At 34.9% G+C, this 20,124-nt stretch overlaps 1 protein-coding gene across 2 annotated transcripts in view; it reads left to right on the top strand.

Annotated features, from left to right (window-relative positions):
• LOC149794702 (receptor expression-enhancing protein 1-like) overlaps positions 1-20,124 on the top strand; it is a 120,978-nt gene that overhangs the window by 46,289 nt on the left and 54,565 nt on the right. For both annotated transcript variants that reach the window (XM_089964325.1, XM_089964326.1), the window contains exons 5-6: positions 12,079-12,192; positions 14,385-14,511. In XM_089964325.1, coding sequence (XP_089820451.1) covers positions 12,079-12,192; positions 14,385-14,511 — 241 coding nt within the window. The remainder of the gene's footprint in view (positions 1-12,078; positions 12,193-14,384; positions 14,512-20,124) is intronic.

Genomic DNA, 20,124 nt, shown 5'->3' on the forward strand with positions numbered 1-20,124 from the left:
AGATTGTCTCGTAATGGGAAAATACATAATATATAACACTTGAGACTAATTTTACACAGTGATATGAGAACATTAGACGCACTTCTCAGTCCATATTGTTTCTCCATCAAATACAGTACACAATCACATCAATGTATTGTGTTAATTCTGCCACCTCCAGAATCCAGCACTCCCAAAAGCTTGAAGTCTCAGTTTTTCATACGAAGGGAAGTAAGTCTTACAGGTTATTTCCCTTACATTGCTAGATGCAACTCCATATACCAGAAACTCACTACAAATTGTCAACATGCCTCCAAGATTTCTATTTTTTTCTCTTAGCCAGCCACTATTCTTTTTTGGAGATGGTATAGTTAGTTACAATGTAGTTTATACTGCATTTTTGTGAATTTTTAGAGGTCTTTTGTTTTTTTGTTGCCACTTCATTAGAAATGTACTTATATCAATAATACCATATTTACAGCTATGTAGTACCACAAGCTGTTCTCTTTCTTAGGTTCATGTATTCACACATAGAATCTCTGTATTCTGATATATTTATCATATATTTAGTTACCATTTTACATTGTTAATTTGGTCAGTAACTGTTTTGATTTTCATTTCACAGACTCGTTGATTGAGGATATCCAACAGAAACATATTTTGATACGTGATAACCATTATCTCACATTGTATTTATACCTGGTCTGTTTTGTTCTTTATATTTTCAGAAAGTCAGTAATAACATGGCTTTAAATGGAAAATAATTTGAGCCAATTAAGGTGCTGCAAGACAATCGCAAATCCTACCTTGAGTGCACTAAATGCATATCATCCTAAATGTGCAAGGTGTGCTCCCTCTGGACATCAGACATTTGATCCAAAAAACAGCTCAAGGGCAAGGAAAACAAATGCTCAATCCAAATTCAGCAAACAAGACATTTTATGTTGATATCCTCCCTTTGATTTGTTATCTAGTTTAGCCTGGGATGTGCAAATGACTCCCGCTCAACTGCATCATACTGAGGACATATTACAGATGGACGCCAAAAGAGATATAGAATTGAGGGTAATTATAATGACTCATACAGCTTTGTCAACAATAATCTTGACAAGTGAATATGACAGTGTTGCATTGTGCAACACATCTAGGCAACACACTAAGTAAAAGTGCAGCTCCCTGACCAGATAGACAACAAAGCTAGATGTATGGAAGTGGGATTTTTTGGCCAGCTCAGGGGAAAGGAAAACAAGTGCTCAGTCCAAATCCAGTGAATAAGACATTTTATGTTGATATCTTCCCTCTGACTTGTTATCTAGCTGTTGACCCATCCAGTTGTCTGGCCAGCAAGCTAATGACAGTAATATACTTGCAGTCACAGCTGTTGACAGAACTTTCCAGCCATTCAGACAGAAGACATATGGGTTCAGTTTTCAAATATGGTTCATCCATGCCATAAGTGGTCATGTCTTATGCAGACTTTGCTGCCAGAACCAGCCATTCAGCCAGCCTTCTGTGTTGTCAACCTTTTTGGACACAACAGTGATGCTGGTTCAACATGCACAAGTGCAAAAGTCTAACCAGCCAAGCTGATTGACCAAGCTGGTCATCCCGCTCCAGCAAGCCATGCCAGACCATCATGTTAGTATTGAAGTGGTCAAGGATATCCCAAGACCACCATTTGTAGCCATCCAGTATGCTAGTTTTCAGCAGTGCATGCTGATAAGACAAAAAGGCTTTGCTGTACAGTATGATATATACCAGGACATACCACTGGAGGACCCTGAAGCTGATGAACTTAGAATCTCCTTATAAATTTCATCCTATCATGGAAAAACTGAATTTAGTTTCAAAGCTGCATTAGAAGAAATTTTTCATATCCTGCCTTATACACAATGTCTCCCACTGTTGGCTTCTTCAATGCAGTGATCCCAGCCAACTCTACTTGCACACTTTGCCTGTAGCCCTCCTCTGTAAGTGGCATTGAATTTCTTGTCCATTAGATCAGCAACTAAATATCTCTAAAAAATTAGACACTTCTTGATTCAGTGGCAAAACATAATATCTCACATCACAAAATCTTTTGGAAGCCATGGAACCACAGGTCACAATCTGCTCAGATGCAAGCTTGTCAGTTAGATGGGCACACTTACTAACAAACTTTGATATGGTTACTGGTAAATGGACACAACAAGAGAAAACCATTCATATCAACCTCTTAGAATGAAGGCAATCCTCTGGGTTTCGCATATCTGGCAGGGCTGTGTTCATTGAAAAACAGTTCTAATAATGGCAATTCAGTGGTGATCAATCACTTTTGGAAACAAGGTGGAATGAATTCACCACAACTGATCCCAATGTTGAGAAAACGAGGAGCACAGACAGCAAGATAATCCTAATTACCCTCTCCGATGGGACAAGTCATGGTCACTGACCTGCTTGACTTGGCAACAGATGTGCCCAGACAAACAGCTTCAGTTGCTAGTCTTTCACCCATGTCCAGAGAAACTTCTGCATTCCATATGGTTCGTGTCGGCATGCCATACCTTGCTTCACAAAATAAAGCTCAGTCTTTTTGGTGCAATGGTTGCTCTCCAGACAATCACCAGACCACACCACTCCTAACATAACTGCATTCCGAGATAGAACCTATCAACTTTTGCTAGATCCTCCCCACGATAAAAGCACTCTTTGTAAATATTTATCAAGTGTGGGAGCCCACATTGTAGTTCTTTGCACAAGTATATACACTTATATTCAGTTGTGTTTAATATCATTAGGATAATTTTACCCTAAAAAGTAGAGAGTTCATTTGACCCTACAGGTTGCTTTTATTATGAGTTTGGATGCTTAGCATTTCCTCCTTCTCTTGCCTATTCTTCTAATGTTAATGTGATTCCGTAATTTATTTGATGAAAAAAGGAAATTTTATTGTAAATTATACTCCTCTGAAAATACTTACTGAATCACATTACTATAAAACCCTCGCCACAATGCAAGCATCCGGTCTCAGTGCTAAAGTTAAAGCTGCTGATATCTGGTATTTAGAGTTCCACCTAGTGGAGTATGGGGAGATAATTTGTAATGGTTCTTTCCCTTTGTCTATACAACCTATAGACAGATTTTTTCAAGTCTATGGAAGGGCTAGAAAATTTGGAGGTAGCAGAAGCAATTCCTAACATTAATGTGATTGGGTAAGTATTTTCATAAGAAATGTAATTTATAAGAAAATTTACTTTTTAACGTACTAAAAAAAATTAGTTTTAAGGTGTCTAGGTTTTTTTAACATTTTTATTCATTGGATATTGTACATTTGGAAACATCGAAGTATGACATTGAACAGTAGCTGGTACATGTAGGAACTTTCCTGACTCCGTGTTGTTGAAACACAGCAGGAAGCTACAGTAACAGGAAAAGTAGCCGACTTAAGAAATAAGAATGTCACTTCTCAACCAGTACCTGGGGATGCATATATTCACAAATAAGTGACCTTAAAAAGTAACTTTTTTTTTCATTAAATAACTTTGTTCATAACATGAATTGTCACTGATAGAATGAAACAGTCAGTCAGATGGTATGTTCCATTCCACACATTTAAAAGTTGCCACTGATAGAATGCAACAGTCAGATGGTATGTTCCATTCCACACATTTAAAAGTTGCCACTGATAGAATGCAAGTCAGATGGTATATACAACTCCACGCATTTAAAGGTTGCCACTGATAGAATGCAAGTCAGATGGTATATACCATTCCACACATTTAAAAGTTGCCACTGATAGAATGCAAGTCAGATGGTATATACAACTCCACGCATTTAAAGGTTGCCACTGATAGAATGCAATAGTCAGATGGTATATACAACTCCACACATTTAAAAGTTGCCACTGATAGAATGCAAGTCAGACGGTATATACCATTCAACACATTTAAAGGTTGCCACTGATAGAATGCAAGTCAGATGGTATATACAACTCCACACATTTAAAAGTTGCCACTGATAGAATGCAAGTCAGATGGTATATACAACTCCACACATTTAAAGGTTGCCACTGATAGAATGCAAGTCAGATGGTATATACAACTCCACACATTTAAAAGTTGCCACTGATAGAATGCAAGTCAGATGGTATATACAACTCCACACATTTAAAAGTTGCCACTGATAGAATGCAACAGTCAGATGGTATATACCATTCCACACATTTAAAAGTTGCCACTGATAGAATGCAAGTCAGACGGTATATACAACTCCACACATTTAAAAGTTGCCACTGATAGAATGCTGTTGTTGTTGTTGTTCTAGGGTTTAACGCCATTTTTCAGCACAAGATAGGCTATACATGGCGGCCAGTATAACTGGTGGAGGAAGAACCCTGGAAAACCCAGGGAAGAACCACCGACCCACGAGAAGCTACTGGCAGGCTTTCCCATGTACCCACGCTAGCCGAGCCTTGGACTCGAACACACGCAGACAGAGGTGAGATGGCAGCGATCCGGAACGGTGAGCGCTTTAGACCACTCGGCCACTCGGGGCCCCTCCACTGATAGAATGCAAGTCAGATGGTGTATACAACTCTACACATTTAAAGGTTGCCACTGATAGAATGCAACAGACAGACGGTATATACCATTCCACACATTTAAAAGTTGCCACTGATAGAATGCAACAGTCAGACGGTATATACAATTCCACACATTTAAAAGTTGCCACTGATAGAATGCAAGTCAGACGGTATATACAACTACACACATTTAAAAGTTGCCACTGATAGAATGCAAGTCAGATGGTATATACAACTCTACATATTTAAAGGTTGCCACTGATAGAATGCAAGTCAGATGTATATACAACTCCACATATTTAAAAGTTGCCACTGATAGAATGCAACAGTCAGACGGTATATACCATTCCACACATTTAAAAGTTGCCACTGATAGAATGCAACAGTCAGATGGTATATACCATTCCACACATTTAAAGGTTGCCACTGATAGAATGCAAGTCAGACGGTATATACAACTCCACACATTTAAAAGTTGCCACTGATAGAATGCAAAAGTCAGACGGTATATACCATTCCACACATTTAAAAGTTGCCACTGATAGAATGCAAGTCAGATGGTATATACAGCTCCACACATTTAAAAGTTGCCACTGATAGAATGCAAAAGTCAGATGGTATATACCATTCCACACATTTAAAAGTTGCCACTGATAGAATGCAAGTCAGATGGTATATACAACTCCACACATTTAAAAGTTGCCACTGATAGAATGCAACAGTCAGACGGTATATACCATTTCACACATTTAAAAGTTGCCACTGATAGAATGCAACAGTCAGATGGTATATACAACTCCACACATTTAAAAGTTGCCACTGATAGAATGCAACAGTCAGATGGTATATACCATTCCACACATTTAAAAGTTGCCACTGATAGAATGCAACAGTCAGATGGTATATACAACTCCACACATTTAAAAGTTGCCACTGATAGAATGCAAGTCAGATGGTATATACAACTCCACACATTTAAAATTTTGCCGCTGATAGAATGCAAGTCAGACGGTATATACCATTCCACACATTTAAAGGTTGCCACTGATAGAATGCAACAGTCAGATGGTATATACAACTCCACACATTTAAAAGTTGCCACTGATAGAATGCAACAGTCAGATGGTATATACAACTCCGCACATTTAAAAGTTGCCACTGATAGAATGCAACAGTCAGATGGTATATACCATTCCACACATTTAAAAGTTGCCACTGATAGAATGCAAGTCAGATGGTATATACAACTCCACACATTTAAAAGTTGCCACTGATAGAATGCAACAGTCAGATGGTATATACAACTCCACACATTTAAAGGTTGCCACTGATAGAATGAAACAGTCAGATGGTTTATACCATTCCACACATTTAAAAGTTGCCACTGATAGAATGAAACAGTCAGATGGTATATACAACTCCACACATTTAAAAGTTGCCACTGATAGAATGCAAGTCAGATGGTATATACAACTCCACACATTTAAAAGTTGCCACTGATAGAATGCAAGTCAGACGGTATATACCATTCCACACATTTAAAAGTTGCCACTGATAGAATGCAAGTCAGATGGTATATACAACTCCACACATTTAAAGGTTGCCACTGATAGAATGAAGTCAGACAGTATATACCATTCCACACATTTAAAGGTTGCCACTGATAGAACGCAACAGTCAGATGGTATATACAACTCCACACATTTAAAAGTTGCCACTGATAGAATGCAACAGTCAGATGGTATATACCATTCCACACATTTAAAAGTTGCCACTGATAGAATGCAAGTCAGATGGTATATACAACTCCACACATTTAAAAGTTGCCACTGATAGAATGCAACAGTCAGATGGTATATACAACTCCACACATTTAAAGGTTGCCACTGATAGAATGAAACAGTCAGATGGTATATACCATTCCACACATTTAAAAGTTGCCACTGATAGAATGAAACAGTCAGATGGTATATACAACTCCACATATTTAAAAGTTGCCACTGATAGAATGCAAGTCAGATGGTATATACAACTCCACACATTTAAAAGTTGCCACTGATAGAATGCAAGTCAGACGGTATATACCATTCCACACATTTAAAAGTTGCCACTGATAGAATGCAAGTCAGATGGTATATACAACTCCACACATTTAAAAGTTGCCACTGATAGAATGAAACAGTCAGATGGTATATACCATTCCACACATTTAAAAGTTGCCACTGATAGAATGCAACAGTCAGATGGTATATTCAACTCCACACATTTAAAAGTTGCCACTGATAGAATGCAACAGTCAGATGGTATATGCAACTCCACACATTTAAAAGTTGCCACTGATAGAATGCAACAGTCAGACAGTATATACCATTCCACACATTTAAAGGTTGCCACTGATAGAATGCAAGTCAGATGGTATATACAACTCCACACATTTAAAGGTTGCCACTGATAGAATGCAATAGTCAGATGGTATTTACCATTCCACACATTTAAAAGTTGCCACTGATAGAATGCAAGTCAGACGGTATGTACTATTCCACACATTTAAAGGTTGCCACTGATAGAATGCAACAGTCAGATGGTATGTACCATTCCACACATTTAAAAGTTGCCACTGATAGAATGCAAGTCAGACGGTATATACAACTCCACACATTTAAAAGTTGCCACTGATAGAATGCAAGTCAGACGGTATGTACTATTCCACACATTTAAAAGTTGCCACTGATAGAATGCAAGTCAGATGGTATGTACCATTCCACACATTTAAAAGTTGCCACTGATAGAATGCAAGTCAGACGGTATGTACTATTCCACACATTTAAAAGTTGCCACTGATAGAATGCAACAGTCAGATGGTATATACCATTCCGCACATTTAAAAGTTGCCACTGATAGAATGAAACAGTCAGACGGTATATACAACTCCACACATTTAAAAGTTGCCACTGATAGAATGCAAGTCAGACGGTATGTACTATTCCACACATTTAAAGGTTGCCACTGATAGAATGCAAGTCAGATGGTATGTACCATTCCACACATTTAAAGGTTGCCACTGATAAAATGCAATAGTCAGATGGTATATACAACTCCACACATTTAAAAGTTGCCACTGATAGAATACAAGTCAGACGGTATGTACTATTCCACACATTTAAAGGTTGCCACTGATAGAATGCAAGTCAGACGGTATATACCATTCCACACATTTAAAAGTTGCCACTGATAGAATGCAAGTCAGATGGTATATACAACTCCACACATTTAAAAGTTGCCACTGATAGAATGCAACAGTCAGATGGTATATACAACTCCACACATTTAAAAGTTGCCACTGATAGAATGCAAGTCAGATGGTATATACCATTCCACACATTTAAAAGTTGCCACTGATAGAATGCAACAGTCAGATGATATGTACCATTCCACACATTTAAAGGTTGCCACTGATAGAATGCAAGTCAGACGGTATATACCATTCCACACATTTAATGGTTGCCACTGATAGAATGCAAGTCAGACGGTATATACCATTCCACACATTTAAAAGTTGCCACTGATAGAATGCAAAAGTCAGATGGTATATACAACTCCACACATTTAAAAGTTGCCACTGATAGAATGCAAAAGTCAGATGGTATATACCATTCCACACATTTAAAGGTTGCCACTGATAGAATGCAACAGTCAAGACGGTATATACCATTCCACACATTTAAAAGTTGCCACTGATAGAATGCAAGTCAGATGGTATATACAACTCCACACATTTAAAAGTTGCCACTGATAGAATGCAACAGTCAGACGGTATATACCATTCCACACATTTAAAAGTTGCCACTGATAGAATGCAAGTCAGATGGTATATACCATTCCACACATTTAAAGGTTCCCACTGATAGAATGCAATAGTCAGATGGTATATACAACTCCACACATTTAAAGGTTGCCACTGATAGAATGCAAAAGTCAGATGGTATATACAACTCCACACATTTAAAAGTTGCCACTGATAGAATGCAAAAGTCAGATGGTATATACCATTCCACACATTTAAAAGTTGCCACTGATAGAATGCAAGTCAGATGGTATATACAACTCCACACATTTAAAAGTTGCCACTGATAGAATGCAAGTCAGACGGTATATACCATTCCACACATTTAAAAGTTGCCACTGATAGAATGCAAAAGTCAGATGGTATATACAACTCCACACATTTAAAGGTTGCCACTGATAGAATGCAAGTCAGACGGTATATACCATTCCACACATTTAAAAGTTGCCACTGATAGAATGCAAGTCAGATGGTATATACAACTCCACACATTTAAAGGTTGCCACTGATAGAATGCAAGTCAGACGGTATATACCATTCCACACATTTAAAAGTTGCCACTGATAGAATGCAAGTCAGATGGTATATACAACTCCACACATTTAAAATTGCCACTGATAGAATGCAAGTCAGATGGTATATACCATTCCACACATTTAAAAGATTGTCATGCTCTCTATTAAATGTTATTTTCATAGTCTATTGGTAAAAGTACAGTAGCATAGTTTATATATCTTTATTGATTTAGAATGAATTTTGAAATGAATTATGGCAGCATGTCATAATTTTCCAGTGTTCTTGATAATACACATATGGTATAAATGGTATGGCATGTGTTTGTAATCTTTGTTAGAGTTTTATTGTATTACTGTTTTGAGTAAATTCTTCAAAGTTGTGTCTTGTAAATAGTATGAAAATAGAAGAGAATTAATAACTAGTATACATACAGATAGTATGAAAATAGAAGGGAATTGATAACTAGTACACATGTTACACATACAAATAGTATGAAAATAGAAGGAAATTAATAACTAGGACACATACAAATAGTATGAAAATAGAAGGGAATTAATAACTAGTACACATAGTACACATACAACTAGTATGAAAATAGAAAGGAATTAATAACTAGTATGAAAATAGAAGGGAAATAACTAGTATGAAAATAGAAGGGAATTAATAACTAGTACACATACAGATATTATGAAAATAGAAGGGAATTAATATCATTTATTGAAAATGTGTGTCTGTGTGTATGTGATTTTGATTTTTAAGCTTAGCTTTAAAAAAATTTCAATCATTTTGCTACAATTTCTGCAGTGTTGTCTAGCACTGGAGCATCGTGTAGCATGATGTCCCACCCACATGATGTAGCATCATGTGGCATGATGTCCCAACCAGTCCCATTATCCTGACACCAGGCCAACCAGTCCTAACACAAACCTCTTAATGCTGATCGCAAAGCGAGGCAGCTGTTAGTACCATTTTTGAAAGTCTTTGGTATGACTAGAACCATGACCTTCCACATCCGAGGTGGATTATCTAACCAATAGGCCATCGGAGGTGGATTATCTAACCAATAGGCCATCGGAGGTGGATTATCTAACCAATCGGCCACCGGAGCGGTCTTTATTGAGAAAGAATATTGAATAAGTAAATTTTTTTTTTTGTGTAAGCTAACACGTACACACACAGATATATATATATATATATATATATATATATATATATATATATATATATATATATATATATATATATATATATATATATATTTTCTTTCTTCTATAGTACACGCATTTCTCTATGTGTTCATAGCAAGGTCACTGATAAATACCACAAAAAATGTTACCACAGGTAAAAGTATCTGCCATTGTTGAGTTTACATTGTTGGGGTTATCCCATGTGTTAGTGTGTTGATGCACATGGCAGATACAATAGAATCAGCAAAGGGTGCCATAAAACGCACTACATCTGCAATCAAATCTACATTGATGGAATTGTACTAAATTAAGTGGATTTCTGCTTGACTCGGGAAAATCCACCAAACTGAGAGGACATCACTATTTATAGTGGGCACTTAATCCCTTGCCCCTTTGTCCATGTCCAGCAGATTAAGTGGTCAATCCGTAATCCGAATGCATGTACTATATGTGTGTGTTTTGCAATAAAAAAATAGCACATGCAGTTTAATTCCCAACATAATCTCATGTTTTATTTTGAGACTGTTGGTTCCTGCATTCATTGGTCATCTGTACATGTGACAGGTCTGGCTCACATGCCCAGGGTGGATGATTGGCCTAAAGCACTCGATGTCACCGTTCATTGTCATCTCACCTTATTGATTTGCTTGATGTTGTTATTGTTGTAGGGTTTAACGCCGATTTTCAACACAGGATAGGCTATACATGGCGGCCAGTATCATTGGTGGAGGAAGAACCCAGAATAACCCTGGAAAGAACCACCGACCCACGAGAAGCTACTGGCAAGCTTTCTCACATACCCACATTGGCCGAGCCCGAGACTCAAACCCATGCAGACAGGTGAGATGGCATTGATCCGTAACGGTGAGCTCTTTAGACCACTCGGCCACTCAGGGCCCCTGATTTGCTTGTAAAAAATATTTATATGTCTTATTGGTTGGGTTGTGATTTGCTTGTAAAAAAAAAAGTTTTGTATCATACTGATTTGTTTGGAAAAAATTTCAGAGTTGTATATCTTACTGATTGGTTTGTAAAAAAAAACTATATCTTTTTTTGATTATCTTGTAAAATTACCTTGTGCAAAATTCCTGCACATTTTATATCAAGATATATCAGTAGAATCCAAAGCATATTTAGCAAAGTTTCAAGTAAGATTACGTCTGTATTATGACACCTGACTTGACATAAAAGTGCATTATTTCAAAAGAGTGTATGGTCTCTTCAGTTTGAAGTGTCTGTATGCATTTCTTTTTTGATTGGTTATAGTACTGTTCATGCTCACAAGTCCAGCTGCAAACAACATAGACCATGATCTGCAATCACATAATGTACCAGTGGATTAGGTTCTATATTGTTTGCTCTACCAATTATTTCCACAAAAATTGCACAGACCCAGATTTGCTGGCACATCATGTGATGGAAGATCTGGGTCTGTGCAGTTTCCAGTTCTGTCAGCTTTGGTGAACATTATCAACAGATTTGTTAAACACAAGTTTTATAGTTATTACCATATATACTTGCTTGTAAGATGAGTCCAAGTGCAAACTGCACAGACCCAGATCTGCCAGCATATAATGTGCTGGCAGATCTGGGTCTGTTCATTTTATTAGAAGTCAGTATAACAAAAAATATCGACCCTGGTCTTCTGTAGGAACATTATGCTATGACAGATCAGGATCTCTGTAGTTTATAATCGGACTCAATTCATGAGCAAGTATATATGATACATCCCCCTATATGTCATCACTGTGTAATGTTGGTATGCATTTGGTTAATGTATAATGTGTGTGACATGATGTTAAGATGTTAATGAGTATTCATTTTATATGTTGAAATTAAATCCAAAACTCAGTGCATAAGACTTACCATAAGCAAATATTTAATGTTTTATGTACAAGCACTAATTGCTGTTGAGATATATTATAAGGAGTACTGTAGAAAAAATTCAGTGTGGAAGCTATAACATTTATATATTGAATTTTTTAATCTAGGAAATAGATGAATGCATTGTTCAGGCCCGGACCAAAGGCTACAGCACTCTTCTCACACTTGGTCACAGAGGACTTACTTATGCCACCAATGTAGTGGTCACAACTGCCATTAAGGTTTGTAATTCAGTCAAAGCAGGTCATGCAGATATCTTTATTAAATACTTAAGAGTGAAAGATACAAATGTCTTGGTGAAATATTGTACATATTTTTTTAATCCCTGTATTTTCGAATGAAAACCATATCCTTATATTTTTACTCAGAATACTTGATCTCCCATCATGCCCTGCAATATGTGATTGTGTTATGTCTCAGAGGTTTTCCTTGTAGTAAGAAAAATTAGAATTTTGTTGAGCTACAGCTATAAATAGAAACTATTACATTTCATGGAAGTTATTTTTTGCCAAAGATGTTTGTCTCACCAGCGTTTGCTTCTGTTCAGAGTTATGTACCCTGTACTACCTTGACATCAGTGTTTAAAAAACCTGGTGTGCTGCATTGTTGAGTTGAACTTACTTTTATACTCAGATTCGGTATAAGAGTTTACAGAATTTCTAAAATGTTATTAATTTCAAAGATTAGTTCATCCCAAACCTACTGTTCCCATAAATCATTATATTTTTATTACTAGTCGATAAATACAGTTGAAAATGAGGTAGGCAGATGAATGCGGGAGTGGGAGTGCTAAGGAGTGAGGTACTCTAATGAATGTGGCAGTGCTAAAGAGTGAGGTACTCTAATGAATGTGGGAGTGCTAAAGAGTGAGGTACTCTAATGAATGTGGATTGCTAAAGAGTGAGGTACTCTAATGAATGTGGGAGTGCTAAAGAGTGAGGTACTCTAATGAATGTGGATTGCTAAAGAGTGAGGTACTCTAATGAATGTGGGAGTGCTAAAGAGTGAGGTACTCTGATGAATGTGGGAGTGATAAATAATGAGGTACTCTAATGAATGTGGGAGTGCTAAAGAGAGAGCCTAATCTTAAAGCTTTGATGCAGAAGAAAGTTTGATATATAATAGAAAGATGATATTCTTGTCCTCTATAATTACTAGATATATTTTAGCATGATACATTTGAACTTGTAGCATTGCCATATGGTAAAATGTCATGTTTTTTTTTAATTAAAAAAAGCACGTGATGAAATATATTTGGTATTAACATAGGAAAAGAAAATAGCCCTAATTTATGGATATTTCTCATACTTTTTGTGTATATGTTTCCAATGAATATGAGTAATTATTGATAAAAAATATAATTGTACTGTATGTTTTCGCATGTAAATTGATTCCAACTGCAAAACAAGATTGCAAAATACACGTGCAGATCAGGGTCTGCAGTATTTTGTTGTACTGATTACTCCTAACAAACAGTATAGATCCAGATCTACTATAATTGCATGCCATGTGACAGTGGCTCTGAGTCTTTGCATTGCAGACTTATGGTATAATAAGCTATTTCCCATTGTATGGTGAAGGCACATTTCTGTTGGGCCAGATGTAGTATGGTTATTTCTCTTGGGTCAAATGGAGTGTGGACATCTGTGTTTTGTCATATGGAGTGCGAACCTTTCTGTTGGGCCAAATGGAGTGTGGTCATTTCTGTTTTGTCAAATGGAGTATGGACATCCATGTTTGGTCATATGGAGCGTAGACATTTATTCTGGGTCAAATGGAGTGTGGTGATATCTTTTTGGTCAAATGGAGTGTCAGTAGGTGTTTGGTCGTATGGATTGTGGATATTTATGCCGGGTTAAATGGAATATTTGCTGAATGCATAACATAAAGAAGAACATTTATTTTATGATGAGTCAATACGCCTCTTTATGCAGTTGTTCAATATAAATTCTTAGCTGTAAAGACTTCATTGGTTTGATGCTTATTAGCTCTACTGGTGAAAGACCAGCAAAGATTATGCAGTGGTCTTGTTTTCATTCTATGCAGCATTATATTGATAATACCATGAATGAGTGGAATTCCTATCAGGTCATGCTATCGTGTACAGGAGTTATGGCTCCTTATTGCCTTGTCAATTTCAAGATAATAGCAGGAATCGTCATTGTTATTTAAATGGACGTTATACTTCAGCAGATGAAGTTAACATTCAGTCAAGACTGTGCTTTTAGGAAGTAAAGTCAGTTTTCAAGGTGAACTCATTCAACTAGTTTTTCAATATAGAAAAATGTCATGTGCATTTTGCTCTTGATTATAGTTATCCTCAGAAGTTCAAGACAACTTCAGTGTGACAGAAATTGTATTGCATGAATTTTTCCATTTGGCATGATGTAATAATATATTTATTTTCTTTAAGGGGCAAAGCACTCTAGTGGAACATATCAAGAAGAGCTACAGCACTAATGACCTGCGTGTAAAGGATGGCAGTAGTTCCCCTATTGAAGACAGAGTAGACAGTTTTATAGATGATGAAGATGAATTAGGTATTCATTTTGGAAACATATTATGTGAATGGGAATTTATATTTTGCTGTGTGTCCAAGTCTTCTGCAGGAAAGAAATCTGCAAGATTTTTTGAATGACCTTTCAAATAGTGGCAAAGAAATGGATTATAATTTACCAACAATTGCTCTTTTTGAAATTTTTGCTGGCTGAAATATGTCCCATTATGTTGGGGGTTTTTTATTTGTTTTTTTGAGAAATACTTAAAACAGGAGGGAGTGACTTGAAAATTCAAATTTTAAAAAAGTTGGTTTTCTCATTGAAAAATCCTTAAACTTGTTTAAAAGTTTTTGATTTTTGCCCAGAACTCCTTGAACTTATCTGAGGCAATACAAAATGTAATAACTGAATAAATAATGTATCTCTTTTTAAATGAAGAAATTTTATTTATATATTTTCCAAAAATAATAAATATAAGAGGAGAAAATTGGGTGGATCAAATACACAACATGGGTAGTTACCAGATGGAGTAGAATCCCATTGCTGTAGTGGTGTGCTAATTATTTTAGTGGGTTTTTTAAAGCATTTCTTCCAATTTATGCATTGTTAAGAAAAGTGACATGTAGAGAAAATTTAGTCATGTAAAAATATGAATAGGTCTATTGTAAGTTCTATTTAAAAAATCCAAGGCTGTACAAACCATGAATTATACTTTTAGCTTACCAAACATAAGGTTAAAGTGATCTAACATTATAGACCTTTGCCCATCATGTTTTGCGAGTCCATCATTAATTATTATTATAAACTTCTCAAAGACAGCCAAACAGATTTTGACCAAATTTGGCACAAAGCATTGTGTCATATAGGGCTTTCATATTTTATACACATGATTCAGGTCCATCATGAAGTAAGACAATTGGTCCAAAAAATATTTTTTTTTTAAATTATCTCTTAGAATACAGTGAATATATTAAATCAAATTTGACAGAATATCCAGACAGTGAGACCTTTCGAAGTTTGTACAAATGTTGTCAATGTCTACTTTCAAATATGGCCACTGTTACAAAACCAAATATGCCAAAAAATACCTCCCCCAAAAACCTTTGAAATGATTTCAGCATAACCACTGAATAAAATTTGACCAGACTTAACACAAAGCATCCAAGCACGAAGACATTTCTTATTTTATATGTGATGCCAATTCACTGTCAGGTATGGCTGCTATTTACTTACAACTTAAAAAAACCTTCTTCTCTAAAATTACTCAACAGATTTTTACCAAATTATATAGAAAGCATCCTGACATAGAGGTCTTTGTTTTGTACAGTTGATGCTGATCGAACATCAAATATGACTGCCATTACTAAAAATAGATCAACCTTTAAACTTCTTCATAAAATATGCTCCACCAAACTTTACCAGATTTGAGTATAGGACAAATGTTGCCGATGTGCCATCAGATATGGAATAAGATGGAAAAAATAGAGAAAACATTAAACATTTGTTTTTGTAACATGCAATCAACAGCATTGGAATAAATTTCAACAAAAAACTTCCTAGTGACCCAGATTTCTTGGCTAACGGCTCTTATATTAGGCTAATAGGCAGATGACAGTAAGGTGACCAACCTCATACCAACTTGGGCCTCTTGTTTGACAAAATTGGCAAAAGCTAAACAGTTTCATTTTGAACTTATTATTCTTAAGTCAGTTTTAACTGGATTGCAGTAGTCACATTGCTTTAACAGGGAATGCCAGTTCCCTAAGCATTTAGGATGAAAGTATTTTCTGTTCTCAGTGTGGGGTTTTTTTTGTGTCATCATTTAAGTGGCTTCTGTTTCCTTCCTTGTTTCACACAGATAAGATCACTTAAGATATCCTTTAGTTATTGATTTAATTTAGGTTCTGTCTATATCTCAGCCTGTTCATATCAATAATTTTTTCTTAAATCAGAGACTGCCGTTGAATCACAGCCACATGATGCAGGTACTTGTTAATTTCTCATTAACATCTCGTTTTGATTGCACATGCATTTCAGGTCCTCACGAGACACTAATTGTCACAGAAAATAATCAAAAGAAAATAGTAAAGAAAGAATTACTTGGTAATATTTTAGTCCTCTTTATTCTGTGTCTAACCATTTTATTTTATATAGCCATATCTAAGGTATTATTATTCCATTCATTTTATTTTATTTTGGCCCTAGTTTGGTTAGAGAATATGTTATCTACCCTTTAGTTGTTTTCAGAAACAGCATTATATTCATTTCTATTTATCATTATAATCTGTATTGCATGAATTGGTGTGCATATTTGGAAACATGGAATATAATGCTGGGATATGTTGATTTTTTTTTCTGTAAATCATTTTTGTTTCAGGTATAAACCTGGAAACTATAATTTAATTAAAGAAATACAGTATGGTATCATTAACATGACTCATTCTGCTGTGATTAGGTTTTGAAATCATACACTGGGGTTAAATAAGTTTTATTAGATGTTGGAATCATGCACTGGGATTAAATAAGTTTGATTAGATGTTAGAATCATACACTGGGGTTAAATAAGTGATTAGAGTTTGGAATCATACACTGGGGTTAAATAAGTTTGATTAGATTTTAGAATCATACACTGGGGTTAAATAAGTTTGATTAGATGTTGGAATCATACACTGGGGTTAAATAAGTGATTAGATTTTGGAATCATACACTTGCGTTAAATAAGTTTGATTAGAGTTTGGAATCATACACTGGGGTTAAATAAGTTTGATTAGATTTTGGAATCATACACTGGGGTTAAATAAGTGATTAGATTTTGGAATCATACACTGGGGTTAAATAAGTTTGATTAGATTAGATTTTGAATCATACAATGGGGTTAAATAAGTTTGATTAGATTTTGGAATCATACACTGGGGTTAAATAAGTTTGATTAGATTTTGGAATCATACACTGGGATTAAATAAGTTTGATTAGATTTTGGAATCATACACTGGGATTAAATAAGTTTGATTAGATTAGATTTTGGAATCGTACAATGGGGTTAAATAAGTTTAATTAGATGTTGGAATAATACACTGGGATTAAATAAGTTTGATTAGATTTTGGAATCATACACTGGGATTAAATAAGTTTGATTAGCTTTTGGAACCATACACTGGGGTTAAATAAGTTTGATTAGATTTTGGAATCATACACTGGGGTTAAATAAGTTTGATTAGATGTTGGAATCATACACTGGGATTAAATAAGTTTGATTAGATTTTGGAATCATACACTGGGATTAAATAAGTTTGATTAGATTTTGGAATCATACACTGGGGTTAAATAAGTTTGATTAGATTTTGGAATCATACACTGGGGTTAAATAAGTTTGATTAGATTTTGGAATCATACACTGGGGTTAAATAAGTTTGATTAGATGTTGGAATCATACACTGGGGTTAAATAATTTTGATTAGATTTTGAAATCATACACTGGGATTAAATAAGTTTGATTAGATTTTGGAATCATACACTGGGGTTAAATAAGTTTGATTAGATGTTGGAATCATACACTGGGGTTAAATAAGTTTGATTAGATTTTGGAATCATACATTGGGGTTAAATAAGTTTGATTAGATTAGATTTTTGAATCATACAATTGGGTTAAATAAGTTTGATTAGATTAGATTTTTGAATCATACAATAGGGTTAAATAAGTTTGATTAGATGTTGGAATCATACACTGTGATTAAATAAGTTTGATTAGATTTTGGAATCATACACTGGGATTAAATAAGTTTGATTAGATTTTGGAATCATACATTGGGGTTAAATAAGTTTGATTAGATGTTGGAATCATACACTGGGATTAAATAAGTTTGATTAGATGTTGGAATCATACACTGGGGTTAAATAAGTTTGATTAGATTTTGGAATGATACACTGGGGTTAAATAAGTGATTAGATTTTTGAATCATACAATGGGGTTAAATAAGTTTGATTAGATTAGATTTTTGAATCATACAATGGGGTTAAATAAGTTTGATTAGACGTTGGAATCATACACTGTGATTAAATAAGTTTGATTAGATTTTGGAACCATACACTGGGGTTAAATAAGTTTGACTAGATTTTAGAATCATACACTGGGGTTAAATAAGTTTGATTAGATGTTGGAATCATACACTGGGGTTAAATAAGTTTGATTAGATGTTGGAATCATGCACTGGGGTTAAATAAGTTTGATTAGATTTTGGAATCATACATTGGGGTTAAATAAGTTTGATTAGATGTTGGAATCATACACTGGGATTAAATAAGTTTGATTAGATGTTGGAATCATACACTGGTGTTAAATAACCTTGATTAGATTTTGGAACCATACACTGGGGTTAAATAAGTTTGATAAGATTTTGGAATCATACACTGGGATTAAATAAGTTTGATTAGATGTTGGAATCATATACTGGGATTAAATAAGTTTGATTAGATGTTGGAATCATACACTGGGATTAAATAAGTTTGATTAGATTTTGGAATCATACACTTGGGTTAAATAAGTTTGATTAGATTTTTGAATCATACAGTGGGGTTAAATAAGTTTGATTAGATTTTGGAATCATACACTGGGATTAAATAACTTTGATTAGATTTTGGAATCATACACTGGGGTTAAATAAGTTTGATTAGATGTTGGAATCATACACTGGGATTAAATAAGTTTGATTAGATGTTGGAATCATACACTGGGGTTAATAAGTTTGATTAGATGTTGGAATCATACACTGGGATTAAATAAGTTTGATTAGATGTTGGAATCATACACTGGGATTAAATAAGTTTGATTAGATGTTGGAATCATACACTGGGATTAAATAAGTTTGATTAGATTTTGGAATCATACAATGGGGTTAAATAAGTTTGATTAGATTTTGGAATCATACACTGGGATTAAATAAGTTTGATTAGATTTTGGAATCATACACTGGGGTTAAATAAGTTTGATTAGATTTTGGAATCATACATTGGGGTTAAATAAGTTTGATTAGATTAGATTTTTGAATCATACAGTGGGGTTAAATAAGTTTGATTAGATTTTGGAGTCATACACTGGGATTAAATAAGTTTGATTAGATTTAGGAATCATACACTGGGGTTAAATAAGTTTGATTAGATGTTGGAATCATACACTGGGATTAAATAAGTTTGATTAGATGTTGGAATCATACACTGTGATTAAATAAGTTTGATTAGATTTTGGAATCATACACTGGGATTAAATAAGTTTGATTAGATGTTGGAATCATATACTGGGATTAAATAAGTTTGATTAGATGTTGGAATCATACACTGTGATTAAATAAGTTTGATTAGATTTTGGAATCATACACTGGGATTAAATAAGTTTGATTAGATGTTGGAATCATACACTGGGATTAAATAAGTTTGATTAGATGTAGGAATCATATACTGGGATTAAATAAGTTTGATTAGATGTTGGAATCATACACTGGGGTTAAATAAGTTTGATTAGATTTTTGAATCATACAGTGGGGTTAAATAAGTTTGATTAGATTTTGGAATCATACACTGGGATTAAATAAGTTTGATTAGATTTTGGAATCATACACTGGGGTTAAATAAGTTTGATTAGATTTTGGAATCATACACCGG

The sequence above is a fragment of the Sinohyriopsis cumingii genome, chromosome 7, assembly GCF_028554795.1.
Source record: "Sinohyriopsis cumingii isolate HCF-2022 chromosome 7, ASM2855479v2, whole genome shotgun sequence".
Lineage (NCBI taxonomy): Eukaryota > Metazoa > Mollusca > Bivalvia > Unionida > Unionidae > Sinohyriopsis > Sinohyriopsis cumingii.